General features: G+C 38.9%; 1 protein-coding gene across 7 annotated transcripts in view; it reads right to left on the reverse strand.

Moving 5' to 3' along the window:
• LOC100710251 (suppressor of tumorigenicity 7 protein homolog) overlaps nucleotides 1-20133 on the reverse strand; it is a 55781-nt gene that overhangs the window by 17603 nt on the left and 18045 nt on the right. For 5 of the 7 annotated variants that reach the window (XM_019357934.2, XM_005454187.4, XM_025909124.1 and 2 more), the window contains one exon: nucleotides 19419-19454. The exons of 1 other annotated variant lie outside the window; for it this stretch is intronic. In XM_019357934.2, coding sequence (XP_019213479.1) covers nucleotides 19419-19454 — 36 coding nt within the window. Of the gene's footprint in view, nucleotides 1-6860; nucleotides 6983-19418; nucleotides 19455-20133 lie in introns of those variants that run through there. One more of the 7 variants, XM_025909125.1, reaches the window with a different exon arrangement.

Here is a 20133-nt window from a genome sequence, read left to right on the forward strand (position 1 = left end):
ACGAAAAACCCCAAGAGTCCTCTGTCTTCTGTTTGCAATTTTGTTCTGAGAACGGGTGTTACAGTACAAAAGTGACAGCTGGTATTTTGAACTGTGACATTTCTACTCACTGTCCGTCTTTTTTGAAAATAAAAATATGTTTAAAACAACATAGTCTTATTATATTTTATTATATTTCACATTATTATTCAGACCGGTAATGGATTGCCTTTTATTGTGCTCTAATACTGGTCACATTAAAAGAAAAACTGACCATTTCCAGCTTACCTTTGGACTAGCATGACACACATTTCAAACAATCCTTAATTATTTTCACTGGGCCTTCGTTTAGCTCTTCAGGTCATCCACAGGCTAAAACAACCCTTTTAGCTCCAATCCCTTAATAAGCTACCTTGAATTTAAGTCAGCTTCCTTTTCATATACTGCCCCTCACAAACAAAAGACAAACACGAGGTAGGAGGACCTCCATGCTTCAGATGATCATATCAAGTTTCTACACAGACTGTCAGAAACTGAGCAATTACTGCAGACTGAAGCTTGGGCTCCTGGATCTTGGAGAATACTTGTACTGACCTCATTATTTCTGGCCATGTTTAATATGAGCTTCCTCCATTGTAATGGTTTATATATGACAGCGCAGAGGAAAATAAAAAGGCAAATTTGAGCTGGATCGTTGCAAAAATGAACTCAGTGGAAAAAAAATATTGAACTATTTAAGGAAATAACTGCTAACTGGGTGATGCTCACAAAATGGTAGCGAGTTAACACCCCTTAATTAAAAATCTAGCACCTTTAATTAGGGAGCAGAAAAGCCAGAGGCCTCAGCTATGTGTGAAAAAGTTTTTTTGGTTAAAAATTAAATCCAAGAAAAGGAAACAGCACTAGCCTCAAGCCAACATTTCAGACATAAAATAATGATTCACTACGGAGTGGCTGAGGATTGTAGGTAAAGGTAAGTCTTTCCACACAATCATCTGCTGACTTGCTCTTTGTACAGCCACTCTGCACGCATACTGAAGTTGATGATTAAACAGACATAACAGAAGAATAAAGAAACATTTTTTAAAAGAGGGCAAAAATCATAATCTCAATTATTCTGTTTGATACTGAGATCATGATTACTCATTGAATTTGGAAAAATTGTGCCCATATTAAACTTAATCAAAGATTGTCATTTAATTATTTATTTCCACAAACTTGCATAATGATAAATGTGAACTGAAGTAAACCTGTCGCAGCCTGGCAGGGAGTGATCGTGGACTTAAGCTAAAACTAAAGGGAAAGGGCAAAACCCGGGGAATTACTACAAAACAAAAATTATTTAAAGATCGATCGACATGTTGATTATCTGTAAATAGTTGGTAGAAGTCAAGGCTGTAATTAAACACTGAATGGCAAATTTTCCAATACCATCCTGGTTTCTGGCGACAAAGCAGGACATCTCCCTCGTGCATTTGGTGTAAAGTTTAGAGATTTTATTAGCTGACGTAAACAATGCCATACTGGCAACGTACTGTATTTTGGTTGGGTTGTCATGTTAATTTCCTGTGAATGACACGGAGGATAAGAAAGGCGGACAAAAGATTCAGAAACCCAGCCTCATTTGCACTCAGAAACACACACGTGCATAAATTAAGTGCAGCTGGACAGCTATTCATTGCAGTGAAGTGGAGGCTCTCATCCCAGCAGAGAAGCTCTTTCAGATAGGTCTATGGAAAAACAGGCTTAGCAGCTGCTGTAAGTCTGCAGTGTCTGGTCTCTCAACCACTGCTGTCTGGCTGGAAAAGCACTCTTCATCCAGCCAATAAATCTAGCCATAACTAATATACAGTGTGTTCATAATCCAAATGTCACACATTCAAACTCCCAAAACAATTAAAGCTTGACATCAGAATACAACATTTATTTATCCCTGTTTTACATCATTCTGGATTTGGATTTATTGGCTGTCAGAAACGTGAAATGGTTTTTATTAACTAAAGGTCATCACAACAAGATCTATTTTTAGTTTGTACAAAAACTATCCAACTTTTTATAAACAGTATAAACATATATACTTTATATAGTCTAAAGGGCTTCAAGTGGCCTAGAAAAGCATTATGTAAATGCTGGTATATTTTGATTTACCAAAGTTTGAAATGATGGGACCAGTGCATTTACGAGTAATCCCAAGTGTGCACTCTGTAAGGGAGCAGATAAGAGTCGTCCACAACCACCTGCTGTTTAACCTTTTAGTTTGTGAGGGGCGGCGAATCACAAGAAGTTCACTTAAAGGGAAAGGTGCTGAAACAACTTATTTCAGACAGAGGATGACCTGAGGATTACAAGAAGCTGCTCTAGTCAAGTCAAAGAACAAAAAGCTGAGGTAGAAAAGAGCTTTTACTCCTCAGAAAGAGTTAGAGTTATTGTGACACGGTGTTTAAAAGTCGACCACTGATTTCAGCTAGCCAGCCTCACATTACCTCTGTTTTAACAGCTAACAAGGTTCTCTCATTTACATTGCTCTGCGACTAACTACAATTATGAAGCTTAACTGAAATCATGCTTAGTTCACCAGTCCATGCTGTCCACGTCCTGCTGTCAGTAAGCGCTACATTATTCCAAATTCATGTTACTGAATTTACAATGAAAAACGGCTTTGAGAACCTACCATGTTTGACAAACTTTAAGTATGCAGGATTTTGATGATAAACTAATGGCTCAATCTAACTCCAATGTGAGGAGACAATTCTTCATTCACTAATTTTATTTCTGTTACATTGCCATGACCCAAACCGGTGACACTTCATGCTCTAACTGCACTTTCCTTTAGCCTCTTTGGCTACTACAATTACTACCAAGAGTTAATACTAGCCAGAAAGTAGCGAGAGAGTCGGGTTTGACAGTAAGAAGATGAATTGGAGGGACAAATTCTATCAGGCAGATTCAGGACTAAATGTCACTGGAGACAACAAGAGACGTGACCTTTACTGAAGGGGGGGGGGGCAGTCGGCAGACTGCTGGCCTGACTGGAATGATAAAAGACATGACGTGAGACACACGTGAACACGCAGATTCAGACATACACACAGTCTTCTATCTCATATATGCACATACACAATGTGTGTCCATCAGTTACAAGAAAAGAAAGAGTAAGTAAGATGTCAGTTAATTTATGTTTTAAATAAAAATCACGGATCCTTTTAGAAGGACGATAATAAAGAACCACGTCCAAATGGTCAAATACATCAGAATTATAAGCCCCAACTCTGATGAACAGTGCAGTCAAACTCATCAAAGTGCAGCTTTTGCAGCACCTTAATCTCATGCAAATACTTTTTGTTCTCTCCATAGTAGTTTGTTTGTAGCCAAACAAGTTAATATTTATTTAAGTTAATGAAATGTTTCAATTTTTAAAACTGATCCAGATCCAGGAAGTAGGAGGTATTACGTCTCAGATCACCTTTACTTTCTGTGCTCCAAGTGAAGACCTATAAAAATCATAATGTACACTACACAGTCTGATCATGACATCAATAAGGAAATGGATTCAGATCGGTGCATGCAATCTCATCAACATTCTGTCCTTTTGAAATACTTTCAAAACAGCATGGCTGACTCCTGTGTCGACAGATCCCTCTAATCCCATTCTGATTCTTTGAATAATGCATTTATTTATGTGCACAACATACACTGCACTAGGAATTTTAATTTCAATAATATCTTTTCGTCCAATAATTTTTAAAACAATATCAGGATAAAACTGTCATGTTTTTAATGTATTTTTGTGTACAAAGCTCTCAAGTTGTCTTCTCTTATCTTTGCATCATAAATCAAGAACTCCTATTTCCTCTACAATGCCGGCTCTTTCCTCAAAGACGCAATTTAGTTCAGCTTGACGACAAAAAGAACCTTTGGTCAACAAAAACACTCCAGTAAAAGTTGAAGTACTGAAGCAACTTCTTTACTCAAGTAAAAGTGAAACATACAGGATTTATGCCACTGAATTTAACAAGACGTTTCATAAGCTGTCCTGGCTGATGTCCATCCCCTACACTGACACTATACTGTTTATACTGTTTTTATACTAGACAGTATACAGTTGGTATAAAGGTGGAATTCGGTGAATGAATCTAAGCATCATCAGCTTAAATGCAAGTTCATTTCTGCTACACTTGACATAGCCTAGCATAACCATGAGGACCACACCCACTGTGCACCAGTCCAAGACAATGCTTCAAACTCACCACAGTATGACAAGCTGTGCAATCCAGCACTAAACTACACAGTAGTTTTGACATTTGAGTAACACAAAGTTAGTATAGCTTTGTTTTGCAGGACATTTCACAATACTGAAAATACATCATTTATCAAAACACATCATATACACTTCACTGTGCAGTCCTTACCTTTAAATCTAACCTTGCTCTTACTCCCCTGTCCTGTCTGACTTCTTACATCTTTTGTCTTCTCTGACTAAAGTTGGCTTGAATTCTTTTTTCTCCCTGAAACATACAGCTCCGCACCTTCACACAACACGATGTGCAACAAGCTGATACTAGAGTAACGAGCCTGTTTGCAGATGGAAGTAGAAAATAATTTTTAATATGTAGAAGTAGAAAGTACAGATATTTGTGTAAAAATGTAGGGAGTAAAAGTAAAAAGTCATCTGTGGTATAACAAGTAAAGAACAGATACCTGAAAAATTCTACGTAAATACAATAGCATTGTATTTGTACTTTGTTACTTCCCACCTCTGGTCAAAAAGATCTAAAATCACCAGCCATTTCATCAGGTACACCTTGCTAATATTAGATGGAAACCCCTTTTTGTAAATAAATAAAGAAGTGGCAAGTTTCTTGGGGACAAGCTTTACTGCTCACATATGGAGCTGAACTGTATCCTACGAGTTTCTTCTTTCATGTTGTTGAACTGCTGATTACATTTAAATAGTTTAATGGGCTTGGAAGGGGTTAAGATGCACAAATGCACACTGGATTAGCACTGGGAATAAAAAAGCAATACAGACACATTTTCAGATAGTCTAGTTGACTTGATCTAAAAACAGAGCTGTAACTTTCAGCACTGGGAATACAAGGTTTCCCTAACAGGGTGATGGCTGTGGTTAAAGACGTGCATTAATGTCATGTTTTCTTATAAGAAGCAGTTTGCGCTTGGCATGAGAAAGCTGGGAGGGTCTTGCAGGCCCCCTGCATCCCAATGTGGGTTGTAAGTCACTGCAGCTCAGCTGTTCATGCTTGAAATGCTAGTTGGCAGTGCTGATTAGGGAGAGCCTCATAGCCTGGCTCATATTGCAGGCGCTTGCTGATTGGGAAGGAGAGCCTGTCTTGGTCCGACTACCTCTGCTGACCTTTGAGTAAGATGGACATCTCTCACCGCAGCAAAAGTGCATGTGTAACAGGGTCCATGGTTTTGAGATTTTGGCTTTACTTTCGTGTAAATGTGCAGGGTTGACTATATGTCTTTAATGCAGAAAAAAAAAAATCCCAAGCTATATGAATAGCTGAGAGCTTATTTAGTGTTATTTCTAACAAGGCTCTGTTACTTATTGCCAAGAGAAATGTTCACAGTAGCTACCATTTGTGCATACATGTTAGATTATTATCAGCACTGAAAAATTAATGATCTTCAAACTTAAGAACTGTGTTAACCGAGGACAGAGACAGCGAAAGTAACTCATTTAAACATATGAGGAATCTATTTTGGGTATCTATGGAAACAGTTCAAACAAAGAACGTAGAGCCAAACTGGTACTTTTCCCTTGCGCGGAAGAAAAGATCTAACAACTTAGTCTCTATTAATCAGAAGATAGACTGTATCCATATTTGTATTGTATAATGCTCAACATCCAAACATAAATATGGAACCCATTCCAGGACAAAAACTGAGAGTCATCTGCAATTAAGGTGCCACTTAAACACAGCAGCCCAAAAATATTCATCTAATTTAAAATTGTGTAATCATAATATCAAAAAAGCAAATAATTTTAAGTCAGAGAAAGCATAATTTACATGAAGACTAGAAAGTAAAACAATAAAAAACTTCCAGAGAGATGCCAGCAGAAAATCTGCTTTTTAAGTGTCTTTTTAAGCACCTAGAAGATCATTGTTTTACAAAATTTGTTATCTTCGTTTAAAAAAAAAAAAAATCAAATAAAATGCAACATACAAAACTGCTTTGGGGAGGCCTTAAATGCATTGGCATTAACATCACGTTCCGTTCATGTCAATAAAGCAACTGGAAAAAAGGAGAATAACTGATGGACAAGGTAATTGCTGCTGTAATCTTTTCATACAACAACTGGGATTTTGTGCAGGAGCTTTGTAGATGCTGATACAATCAAAATAACCTTTTTTTTTTTTTTCAAATTTAAAATATTCTTTTTAATATCACCAGAGAATAAAAGTAAAACATGAAAAACAAGCACAGGTGGCAGAAGAAGAAAAAAAAACCAAAACACACAAAAGCAAAAAAAACCAAACAAGGCTTATTAAGCCCTCCACAACAGGCCACTTTGTAAACACAGATATCAGCTACAGCTAGCATATTCCTAACACACAAGGCACACACAGATACACAACTGAAACATAACACACACACACACGCACACACACACACGCACACACACACACACACACACACACACACACACACACACACACAAAATCAACAGGCCTTCGCCCACGCGCTGAGCAAACAGTCCACTTCATGAATATCAATACAAAATGTACAGGACCACCTGCTGTACAATATAAAGGCCATGTGCAAAGAAAAAAATCAGAAACACGGCAGCCATACAGTTCCTGACTACACACAGCCCGTCAGCTGCACACCAAATAAAGCAGCACCAGATTACTTACCCTCCATTCCACTGACATATCCACCGGAGCCACCAGCACACTAACAATGCATTTGCTACTTCAAAAAAGTAAAAAAAAATATATTTTTGGTTAAACCTGATGTTTTGTTCCTCTTTCAAATAGAAAAGAAAAAAAAAACAAAGTCTTGGTTCACTGGGAGTCCATATCCATACCCACATCGAGTCAGAAGCTAGTCATCTTTCATAGAGCACATTTATTAGCGAGGGCTCTGGTTTGGTCACGTTTTCTTGATTGGGGCCTGTCTTTGAATGACAGCAGGCCAACACAATTATGAGCCAGTTCTGTCCTCTTCCTCTAGTAAACCAGCAGAATAAGTACAAAGGGGAGTCTGAAGATGCCAGTCCAGCCAATCAATAACATGGATTTTAATAAAGGGAGGTGGGGGAGGTTTGCTCCTTAGTCTCCTCCTGCAGAGGTAACCATGACAACCCCAAATGACCCTACAGGAGAATGGATGAAGCAGTCTTTTAGAGATACCGAAGATCCTTCAATTCTGGTATTAATACAAAAGAAATGATTATTTTAGTTATCCAGGGACACTTTAATTAATACAAATTAATTTAAGCAGCAGCCTTTTTTGACACACACACACACACACACACACACACACACACACACACACACACACACACACACACACAGAGTTATACCCTTTTACTTTTAGCTTCAGCCAAGTATCATGCTAATCATCAAAATGGCCACTGACCCATTTCAATGGAGAAAACTCAGGTTTAAATATTTTTGTCCCCACAAAGCTGTTGAGGGGACGGTTTAACATTATCATCAGCTCACGTCACAGACATAATTTCTCACTTGATCAATTTATTAGATTCAATAACATTCGGGTCATGAGGCACTTCCTTCCTTTCTTTTTTCAGCCTGCTGAAACACTAGAGTGATGATGTGGAAAGCAATGGAAAATTAAAAGGCTGACAAGATTAGCTGCAATATTACATTTATGGTTGAACAAGATGATGACAAATGCAGCGATTTCCTCTACAAGATGCTGCTGAGCCAATTCAATTATTACTGTGCTTCCTTGAGGATCCACAGAGAGGAATGATTAAAAAAAACAAAACAAAACCAAAAGATAGCAACCTTCACCAATGATTTAGTAATGCACTGCTCCTTTACAAAACACGAGCAACAAACACTACTAAGCGTAATGAGAGCCTGATTAATAGTAAATGGACTAGTACTTGTACAACGCCTTTCCACTCAGTTTTGAGCACTTAAAGTCTCATTTACCCTGTCACACGCATTCATACAGTGCTTTTATATTTAGACACCTAAGCATTTTCATGTAATATTCACACACACTCAGATGAATCAATCTGATGGCCGTATAGCTTATGGCCATACTACCCGGATGATAAAGAGGATGGAAATACTAATTTTACCACAATTCTGAGAAGAAAAAAAAAAGTTCCACAAAATCCCAAATGCTTGGGAATGACAGCAACTAAGCCATAAAGTGGTAGGCTACATAAAATCACAGAGCAGGGTCAGCGGACGCTGAGGCGCATAGTCAACAGAGGTCACCAACTTTCTTCAGAGTCAATCAGTACAGACCTCCAAACTTCACGTGGCCCTCATGTTATCATGCTTCTCTGTCTGGCAATCCAATGAATGTGTCTGGGTTTGGCGGTTGCCATGAGAATGGTACTTATTTGTTTGGTGGGGGGTGATTGGATTATAGTGTGTGGTTGTTTTTCAGGAGTTGGGCTCGGCCCCTTATTTCTAGTGAAAAGAACTCTTAATGCTTCAGCAAGACATTTTGGACAATTTCATGCTCCCAACTTTGTTCGTTTGGGAAGGGGCCCTTCCTGTTTCAACATGGCTGTGCATCAGTGCAAAAAGCAAGGTCCATAAAGAAATGGATGAGGGAGTTTGGTGTGGAAGAACTTCACTGGCCTGCACAGAGTCCTGACCTCAAACTGACAGAACACCTTTGGGACTGAGCCAGGCCTTTGTGTCCAACATCAGTGTCAACCTCAGAAATAGCTTGGACTCTGTCAGGGTGGGCTGACATATTATTAAACTCTATGAATTACGAATGAGATTTCACTCAAGTTCATACGCGTGTTCCTACCTAGCTCTGCAAACCCTGGGTTAATTTAGTGAGTTGATAACCAGCTTCTTGTGACCGCTTATCCTGACTGGCAATGTTAAGGTAAGTGAAAGGATACCCCGGGTACGTTGTGAGTCTGTTCTTTTTGTGGCTGACAACAAAGCTCCACCATGTTTACCTGCCCCTAAAATGAACTGGTAAATACTCTTCACACAGAGTGGTATGAAATTCTGTCCATACCGTTGTGATTCAAGCCTTATTCCATTCAAGCTCATTCTGGTACCCTGAAAATACTTTTCATCAGGAGCCAAGCACACATAATAATTATGGAGGAGGGCGAACACCAAAAACAGTCATGTTATAATGCGTCATCTCACCCACCAACAGCATAGGGACCAGCTTATCTCATTAAACTGACTCTGCTTACACTGAACCTGCTTGGTTTTTGAGGTTAGTTGCATCCTTCAGAGTTCTCTTGGAGTAATTACAGGTGAATGTTATCCAGACAAGCAGGGATTTAAAGGGATAAGAAGCTTTCAATTGGATGATCACCATGGGAATTTGAACGCCAGTACTAACACTGATAGTGTATGTCAATGTCAGTGTTCAGAATATTTTATGCTTTAAACAATTCAACTCTTAACAACTGCAGAAAAAAATATAACAAAGAAATACATCACCCCTTAAAATTAATATCAAGGATACTCTTAAATTATCCACCAACTGTAATCTAAGCCAAAAATGTTCCAGCGATTACCTATCTTGTGACTTCAGTGGGAATCAAATCTGCTGACATACCAGAGATGAAGGCACTTTAAGCACCAAAGAACATAAAAACAAACACAGTTAAGTACTCAAATAAATCCAGCAATATCCAAAAGAGAGCAGGTTGAACATTTTGAGAATAAACTCAAGAGATGCAGAATTGCCTCACCGCTACTGGTTCTTGCCAAGTCTCTGATTATTAAACCTCAGGATATTCAGCTCTGTTTCTGTTGGCACAGGCAATGCTGAAGTTATGGATGGCAACAGCAAATGGCCCGGGAGCTGGCCCTGTCTGTTGAATATATTCACAACCAGCCTTAAATCCATATACAGATATTTAGTAATGTGATAAGGTTGGTAACATAACAATAGATGATGTATCTAACAATATCTTGGATTTAGAGAGGACCTTAAAAATATCCAAGAATGTTCTCCGTGTATTTAAAATTTAAAAAAAAAAAAAAAGCACAAAAGCAGAAGAGGCAATAACTGTCAGGGAATAGGACGTTCCTACATTGGAGGGTTAATAGAAGTATTTGCTGTTGTGGAGATTTTCCATAATACTGATTTTCCTTTATTTCTTTGTTTGCCTTGATTTGTCTGCAAATGTACATTTTGTACAAGGCAGAGAGAGAAAAAAAATAAAGCAGCTAATAAAAGAGCAAGATTAACACTACTGAGGAAGGCCAGCTTCACAAATTGAAAAAAAAAAAAAAAGAATAGCTAAATTTATTAATTCAAATGGGCTTTTTACACAGTTTCACGCACCACGTAGTCAAATCGTTTAACAATAGACTGTGGTCATTTAAACTTAGTGGCTCACACATATGTTTCTGACAAAGCATAGAAGTGTACCAAATGGCAGTTCTATATTCTAATTCGTCACATTGAAATAAAAATGGAAATACGCATGAACAATTATTACTTTGCAAACTTTATTCTTGTCTGCTTGTCAATTTAGGTTTTTCATAAATGTTGGGTTCTCCAGGTGTAGTCAGCTGGAGACATCTGTGCTGAATATGACCTGGAAATCCGGAGCTCAAAATGGCGAGACAGAAGACGCCCCCCTAGGGAGGTCGAGAATGACCAAGCTAAGATCCTGTGGGACTTCCACATATAGATGGACAAACTGGTGATGGCTAACCAACTGGACATAATAGTGGTGGACAAGCAGAGGAAGATGGCCATAGTGATATATGTAGCTATACCGACTGATAGCAACATCAGGAAGAAGGAACACGAAAAGCTCAACAGAGAAGGCAACAGTGATCTTAGTGGTAATCGGAGCACTCAATGCAGTGACCCCTGAGCAAGGCAAATGGCTCCAGCAGATCCCAGGAACAACATCGGAGTTCTCTGTCCAGAAAAGCACAGTTCTAGGAACAGCAGATATACTGAGCAGGACCCTCAAACTCCCAGGCCTCTGGTAGAGGACCCAAGCTTGAAGGATAATCACCACCTGTAGGGGCGAGAGGGGAACTTTTTTGTTGTTGTTTAAAAAAAAAATAAAAATAGATAACCGGATGTCTGCTCCTAATTTCCCAGTGTGGCCTTTAGAGATACTTAACCCAGGGGTGTCAGAGATTGTAAGTAAGTATGGGGTCTCTATGGCAGTACTGGATAATCCCTCTTTTGTAGTGCAGGCTGTACAACAGTAGACAATAGTTTTACCACTGGGCTTAAGTTCATTTTGTACAGCATCCTATTTGATGCCAGATAACTGATAGTTATCTAGTTATACTGCTAGATTTATGGTTTAGGGTCTTTCTAAACCTTGCACCTATTTAGTAAGGATTTAGGGTCAGAGGTCATGATCCAATCAAATACATTAGTGTTGCTTTCATGGTATATAAGACCTTACTGAAAGCCCATTAACTACAATAAGCCTCATTTTTAGCTCTCTTGACTTCTAGCCACTATATGAGCACAGAAGACCAAAATAGCAGTAGTCAGCAGTTACCACAGAAACCTGATCACTCTGCCGTCTTGCTGTTCTTACGGGGGTTACCACAGCAACAGAGACAGCTGGTTGCCGTCAGAGTGCTTTCATCAAATGGCCATCTTCAGTAAGTACCTTATTCTGCTCTTGGGCACGGACAATAGAACAGCAAATACAATACACAACCTGAAGTTTCCTGAGGTTAAAGGCCATTGGTGGCTCATCACTGCACTGAAAGATTAAGTGATCCTATCACGCAAACAGCCAAAACAATATCCAGCTTTAAAAAAAAAAAAAAAAAAATGTATTCCAAAATTACCACTGATGAAAGAACATACAGTGATGGATTGGTATGACTAAGGTATGGCCCACAGCAATCCTCCCACAATGAAAACATACCTACACATGCCAGCTGCATTCTCATGAGCTCATCCTTATTAGTAGGGGTATTGTTGGCAATTAAGCTTCCAAAGAAATGCCATAGACTGTGTTGATCAGGGGTTTTAAATCCTACTCAGGGTTTTTGCTGCATACTGAAAAACACACTGCTGCCCCTCAAAAAGCAACACAGACTTAACTACACATGGAACAGTTATCCTCATGTGCTGCGTTACACTCCAAAGCCAGGGAGAAAATAAGAAACAACAAAAAATCTGTGATTGTTCTATCAGCACAATACTTTTGTTTTAAATAATGAGACATGTTTATATGTTGACAATGTTTACTTAAAGCTAATGAATTATGTTCATCAATTACAATTGGCTCAATTATTCACTGCTGTACCCTTCTGTTGGTATAGGATGTCTTAATTTTGCTTCACGGCAAATGTTAGAAACAAACATTCCAATGAAAAGAAGAAGTAGTGAGATTTGAAACACAAAACACATTTGCTGTTTTGTAATGTACCAGTCGCTGGCAATTGCCGGGTTGCCAAGCAGACTCTCAGTCTGACAAATATATTTGTTTTGTTCTATTACCAGCCACCCTACAAAAGTACTAGTTCTTAAAAGAACAGCAAATGTCTACACAGAGTCAAATAATCAGTCTTTATCAGGTTATTTAAAACAGCTCTCAGAGTAGAAAACTCTGCTAATTTTCTGGCCCTTGATTTTACTTGGGGGATAAACTCTCTCACCAATAGAGGATCATTGTTAAAAGGTTTATCCTGGTATGCTGACATTTCCTTCTATTCCAAAAGAGAAGTAGTGGATGCTTCCTGGACTCATCAGTTGGGCGGTTTCAAGGATTTGGCTATAGTGAGGGAAAATCTTCAGAATGCAAAATGAGAACAAATGCTGTCCTGATAGGCTGGTGACGGGCACTGGCCACTTCCTGATGCAAGTCACACAGGTAAGGCTACACCATTTCTTTTCGTAGACTAGTAATTAGGTGACATTGAATGGTCTTACATTGAGATAGGGATGGTTTCCCCACTATAAAAATACTGGTGGCCGGCAGTACTATACCCCCAGCCTCCAGGAAATGGTATAAATTTGAAAATCCGAGGTGATATTCTTCTTGAGTTACTGCATTCATAAGATTTTCAGAAAATTTGATCTCTGACCTCGACCTTGAGGTTGAAGTCACTGAAACTTGTCTGAGATTTTTAGCAGATGGTATGAATTTCAAAATGCTACACCGTCTTGTTCCCTAGTTATTGCCTCTACATACTTGGGTGTCCATGGTGTCCATGCTGTCCACCCAACAGGATGACAACAATATTCCATCAGCATTTTAGATGGCTGATGGGTAAAAAAAAGAAAAAAGAAAAAAAAGAAAGAAGCTATTTCCAGAGTCCATAACAAACATGGGATTATGTTTGGGTGGATAGCGCTACATAAAACAAAGGATTGAAGCTCTATTGACAATGTGACCTAAATTATTACTGATAAGTACATAAACATAGAGAAGATTCATATACATGGCTGCCTGCTCTGCAAAGCTTATAGCAGTCAGCTGGGCTACTTGCCTAAAAGAACAGTTACAAGTCATTATTACTATACAGAAGTTTGTGGGAGGAGAGATACAACCAGTGCCGAAAGAGACTCAGAAGCTAAAGTCAGTGCAGGACAGGAAATCAAACCATTAAACTTACATTAATAAATATTTTGTGAATATAAAGTAACTTAGAAAAGACAAAAGCAGAAGTCTGACACTGTCTGCTGACTTTTCATTCGCATTCAACACAAAGTAAAGTATCCATATCTTAATAGATGGGTTACTATGCTATTTAAACTGCTGCACCAGCCTGTCCTCAGATGTCTTGACTGACAGAGAGCCAGTGTACTCCATTAATATCCACTGATGGATGCAGGAGCAGTCATGAGGGAAGCTATTATGTTTCTGCGACACCACACTGTTGAAATGTCTCTGTTTTCTAGTCAAACAACAGAAATACTCCAACAGATTTTACTTCTTGGTATCATAACTTCTTGATCCCAAATGTATCTAAAGCCCAGGTGATGATTATTGATTTCAGGCAAAGCAGGCATGTGGCCAAAGAGTGCATTATGCATTATGAAGGGGTGGAAATGGTTACACAGCACAAATATTTTGGTAGAGATTTTAATGATTAGCTTCAATTTTATAGGAACACTGAGGTATTTGTGAAGTGGTAGCAACACAAAATTCACATTTTCCCTTCGTGCCAGTCTTTTATCAGTGTTTTATACAGAGGCTCATGTGTTTGTCCTTTATCTGCTGGTTTCACAGCCTTCCTTTAAAAGATAAAAACTGTCTGAACAGCACTTTTAAAGAAGTACTGGTTTGAAACCAGCAAATCCTCCAGAAAACAGTATTTTGGCATTTTGTGGTCATCTATTTGAGGGTGAAATTATTCAGCTGGCATCAGTGTATCCTTAATAAATTTTTTAAAATGTTCATTCCTTCTGCAATTCAGCTACCATAACACTTCAAGCCATTTTTCCCCCCATTTGTTTTTTTCTGTAAGTTATCATGTCTAATGGTTATCCCTGTGTTTTATGTTGAAGAGCTGCTCCAAACAAACAGCTGCCAAGGTTTACAATTCACCCTGAAAGTATTGATCACATATATATACTAAAACTTACCATGAACTTAGATCGATAAACTATCAATTAACCTGGGAGAAAATCTTTGCTGGCTTAATATGTTCTTACAGTTAGCATTGCATGTACGCTACTTATGCGAGACACAAGGTAACGTTACAAATGGTAGAAACGTAGGATAAGACATATCTGAGCATCTGGGCAAAAAAAAATACAATCAAGGGGGAAAAGGTTATCTATACTGTATCATAGTTCCTTATAAGTATCTCCTACATCTACATGTTTGCTTCGTTTTTTGTTACATTTACTGTAATATTGACCAAAAGAATGCCCAAATCACTCTTCTGCACACTCCGTAATGGAGTGAACACTCTTTTGAAAAGGACCCAGAGTCTCTCATCTACATCAACAAGACAGCCAGTGTTAGTTTATCTACATTCCTGTTTCCAACAGTTTGTTCCTGACATACCATCACAGTGACATACCAGAAATGTCATTGTGGAAGCTAGTTATGATTGGTGTAGTCTGTCAGCTGTCTCTCCAAGTCAGTGATGGTGAGCACAATACTCCATCTGGACATCCATGGAGATTAAAAAAAAATTGAAAACAAGAATCACTGTTTGTCCACTGTGTCCACAGCAAAGTAAGTCTCAAGTCTCTTACTTCTTAAATCCAAGGACTATTAAAGTAATAATAACACCAATAAAAACAGTCCTATGCCACTGTTGGTTTCTTCAAGTACACATCCATGATAAGATCATCATGTCCTCCTAAGACAGTTTAACATCATACAATAATTAGTCTCAAGGCTACTGAACGAAGTGATACAATCTAGAAAGCTGTACATACTGACCTCAATTCTGATCAAGTATAGACTGACAGTAGAACTACTGAACCACTTCCTCACAGCACCCTACAACAAACAGGCCAAAACAAGAGCAAAAAAAGAAGGTAGAACACAGTTACTATTACCTAAAACCTACTTTGCTGAAAAGAAGGGGACAGGAAGGTAACAGCTATTGAGGTCAAATGTATGTACAAATGAGTCCCATCTGTGTGTGTGCGGGTTTATGTCTGTGACACAAGGTAACTGCTCACAGAAGTGTGCAAAGCAGTTGATATTTGCGGGTCCATAAGGTTAGAAATCCAGCTGGATGTTGAAAACTGAGAGGAATGGCCGGTATATTTCAACACCTAAATAGACTTCACTTCCATAACACCTTTGGGAAAATTTAATTCATGATATAAAAACATTAGTCTGGGTTAACAGACTTCTGCTGCAATTAGCACATATTTTATCTATATTTGTTCACCTGTTATAAAGTCGCATTTAATTTTGCTCAGCTGTAAAAAATAAATAAATAAATAAATAAATAAAAGAAAATAGTTGAATAAGCAGATACAGAAAAATTACAGCTGTCACATCCATATACTATCCTACATGTACTGCCAAATTAGTTCTACTTTATATAACAAGAATCAATAAATATGGTGTACATTTATTTTGTCTTTTGCTGTACTGAAGAGGACAAACATGTTGGAAGTGATTTCCCAGGTTTTTCTCTCCCGCTACCATCTGTCCTTATTAGAAAGGGAGAACAGATTTTAGAGCCAGAAAGCAATTCGGCACATTTCCCACCAAACCTGAACACCGACCTACAATGTCAATGCTGCACGGAGCTCAAAATAGACTAGTCACTCTAATTACTGCTATGTCTCAAAATATAGCTCATTTTAAAACAGTAAAACACTGCAAAAAAACAAAAAAAGGATAAAACCATTGACATTTTAGCTCTAAATCAGGATTATCTAGAGAAAGGCAAAAGTTTCAGAAGATGTTTGTTCCTCTTACTTTCTACACCTACTTGAGAGGAGATGATCTTCTGAACAATACGCAAATCAGACACCCCTGAGTTCTTTCTCAGTGCCACACAGTCTGCCGCGAAAGCTTAACAGGACTTGACAAGCCTTTGTGAAGTCCATGTGTCTACAGTAGATAACTAGCTTATGATTTGAAACCAATATCAAAGATGATCACAAGGAAATGAAAGCTTCATTTAGCCCCAAAAATAAGAGATAAAGTAAGATATCCCATGTATTGCAGGATGGTTTCCTAAAATAAATGATCTTATACAAAGAATTGCCAGAGAAAATTTTAGTGTTTCGAATAAAAACTAAAAATTGCCATGGTTTGTTTCCTGTTGCGGTGTTTGCTGGACCCAAGCCGTTTCCACAACAAAGCTATTTCAAAAGGAAATAGCCTATAAAAATGGGTCCCGCTTAACCATGTCAACAAACATTGCTGAGTTTATTACTTAAACCTACAGAGCTGAATGAACATTGTGTCTTTCTAGTCTGTCTGTGCTTATTGTCAGGAAACACTCAAGAAGTCACGAATGATTTCCTACAAAGATGTGCGGAAAGAAGAATATCCACATCCAACATTAAATATACATTGTGTTGGTGAGAGTATTGTTCAAACAGGAATCAGTGGGATTGGCCAAATTTTACATGATAGTACTTCCAGTTTAATTTGCCAGGTGGCCGAGTATGATGACCACAAGGAAAGCACAACAGTTTGTGAATGTGTTTGTTCAAGGCATGTTTACGATCGCGAGCTCTGACTTTTAATTTTAAAAACGTCAGTCAAATGAGTGTACATCCTTTCATAAAGAAATGCAAACACTGTGCTCACGATCTCCTATAATTATATCCTGTGAACTGATCAGAACTATACTCATACTTGACCTCCTCTCGTCTGTGTTATGGATTTGCTGTAGATTTAATGCAGCATTATGTCCTTTGAGTTACTGTTTAAAAACAAACAAAAACAAATGGAAAAAACAAACAAACAAAAACACGCAGTAATGCTTTACTAACCGACCTGTATCAAACTGCAGACATGACATAATGGAAAGAGTGGCAGGCCTGTGTCAAAATGGAACAGAACTCAGAATAGTGGGCAGCGAGGAGAAGCTGCCAAATAAAGGTCATAGGTACCATCTCTGCTACAGCAAAGTAGAATTGTTTCCATAAACAACTGTGCATCTGATATAAAATTATTACATCTAATGAAAAGGTAATGAAGCACAGAAATACAAATTACTATCTAAAGCAAGAGTTAGCTACAACAGCATTTAATTTGAAATCAGACAGTACTATTGCACTACAGGGCTTTTTCCTGGATGGAAATGCACCATCAGGAGTTGACTATGCACTAAAGCATGACTGGTCCGTATATCTTTAAAGCAATGAGTAGAGTGTTATCTTATTTATTTACTTTTTTCCCCCCACTGGAAAATAAGTGTATTTTCCATTTTCATAACCCCATTTTGGATGCACTACTTACTTCCTCAGAGGACTGTTGCCAGTTAAAGACGTGCTGCCATTGTAACCTGGAGTCATTTCAGATAAACTAAGCACTAACAGTCATGTGTGTATTATTTATTTATTTAACTGGAAATGCAGATGTTGGAGTACGCAAGATGTCTATGCTTACATGCTCTAACATTTCCATTAATATGTTTCCTTGGAAATGGCATGCATGTTCAAAGGCAGGTCAGACATGTTAAGCATCTAAGCACACTTTAAACTATTAGCAGGAGTTGTATATTTTATACAAGTTTCATCTAAGTTGATACTGCTACTTTTCTGATTCATAAAATGACTGCCTGCAATTGTAAATCTAAAGATCTCTACTTTTAATTTCTTTAAAAAAATAAATAAATAAATAAATAAATAAAACTCCACCAACAACAATGTTAAGCCATTACAAGATATTGCACAGTGTCATCCAATCAGCTCCACATTTCATAAACAAAGATTAGGCTCTACTATTTGGCTTCTAAACCACTCCTGGTGCAATTGCCGGTGTGCATGCTAGCTATGATCCCACATCAAAACAACAAGTTAGTTTTAGCCTCGACTGTGCAATCAAGACAGAATCAATGACATAATCTCAGGCCTTCTGAAAACAATGAGCAGGTAGTGGAGTGAGCCATCACGGTATTGATCTAGGCAAAAGGGATTCTTGTAATGGGAGAATCAAGTACACTGGCTCACCTTAACATCGACACTAGTAACACTTCAGAGGGAGGTGAGGGGCTGTTTGGTGTCCAAAGACACACGTGCATACATATAGAAGAGCGGTGTGCTATGCTTGATTCACTAGCATTTGAGACAGGAAATGCTAAGCTCACACCTCGCAGGGATCTGACTGAGCCGTAAGAAAGAAGCAGAGTGCAGACTGATGCTTCTGGAGACGATGCAACTCTGGTCAAAGCATCCATCTTCCGACATGCTCACTCACATAAACATGCACAAGAACAGATGTTCATTCAAAGAGCAGCTATTACTATGAAGAGGGCAGAAAACGGATAGAGACGGGAGGTGATTTTTTTGTGGTAATTTTAAATGCACACACAGTAAGGCTCAGAGAGAATACAGGGTAGGCGGTTAAGTCAGCATGTCCAGCTAGCTTGTAGTGCCGACCCTCTGTGCTAAAATGGTAGATCCCAGATTTCTCCCCATGCAATCTGCCACCAGCAACCATGGAGGCAAAACAGGAAGAAGACAAGAGAGGAGAGGGAGATGAGGAAAGACGGGATGCAATAAAAGAGGAAAGCTAGCATATTCCCTTTCCTCCTCATCCTCAGATAAAACACACACGCAAGAATTAAAAGGTCCATAAACAAAGACAAACACAGGGCAGACGGAAGGATGGTGATGGTACTTACATGAGGACTCAGTGCCGAACATGGCTGGGCCGGGAGCTGTGATGGAGAGAGAGGAGGAGGAGGAGAAGGAGGAAAGAGAGGAGAGAGAAAGGGGAGGGTGAGAGAGAAAGAGAGAGAAGGGAGGTTGATGAGCAGGCAGCTACACAGCGGGGGTCATCAAAGCAACACAATGCAGCCAGCCGGCCGTCGCTGCCTCCCAGACAGCCAGATGCCCCAGCTCCGCTATCCGTTGCTGCTTTAAAAGCCCTCCTCCAAACACACACAAACACACACAGCTAGTGCAGCTGCCAAAAAAAGGAGGCTTTTGGAGGATTAAATCAAGTACTAAATAAACATAAAATAAAAAACTGGCAGAAATCCTTCACAGCCGCAGCAAATCCAGACACGGAGAAGTGGTTGTGGCTAGCTACTGCATCTCTGCTTTTCTGCAGTCTATATCCTCCTCCTTATCCTCTCCATCACTCTCTCACTTCTCATTCCACTGTAGGATTTACTAATGAAGAGAGAGAGCGTGAGATTGTGGGGGAGAGGGAGAGTCTTTCCTGGGGAAAGGAGAGCTAAAAGGAGGGAGTGAAAAAAGAAAATCTGGCAAGGAAGCTCCTGCCACTGTTACTGCAGCCGTTGTAAGACAATAGCTATGCAAACAGAGAGTGACGTCAGGACAGAGGAGGGAGAAAGCTGTCAAAGACTGACTGACAACTACTGCTAGATGGAG

Source organism: Oreochromis niloticus, linkage group LG7 (genome assembly GCF_001858045.2).
Source record: "Oreochromis niloticus isolate F11D_XX linkage group LG7, O_niloticus_UMD_NMBU, whole genome shotgun sequence".
NCBI lineage: Eukaryota > Metazoa > Chordata > Actinopteri > Cichliformes > Cichlidae > Oreochromis > Oreochromis niloticus.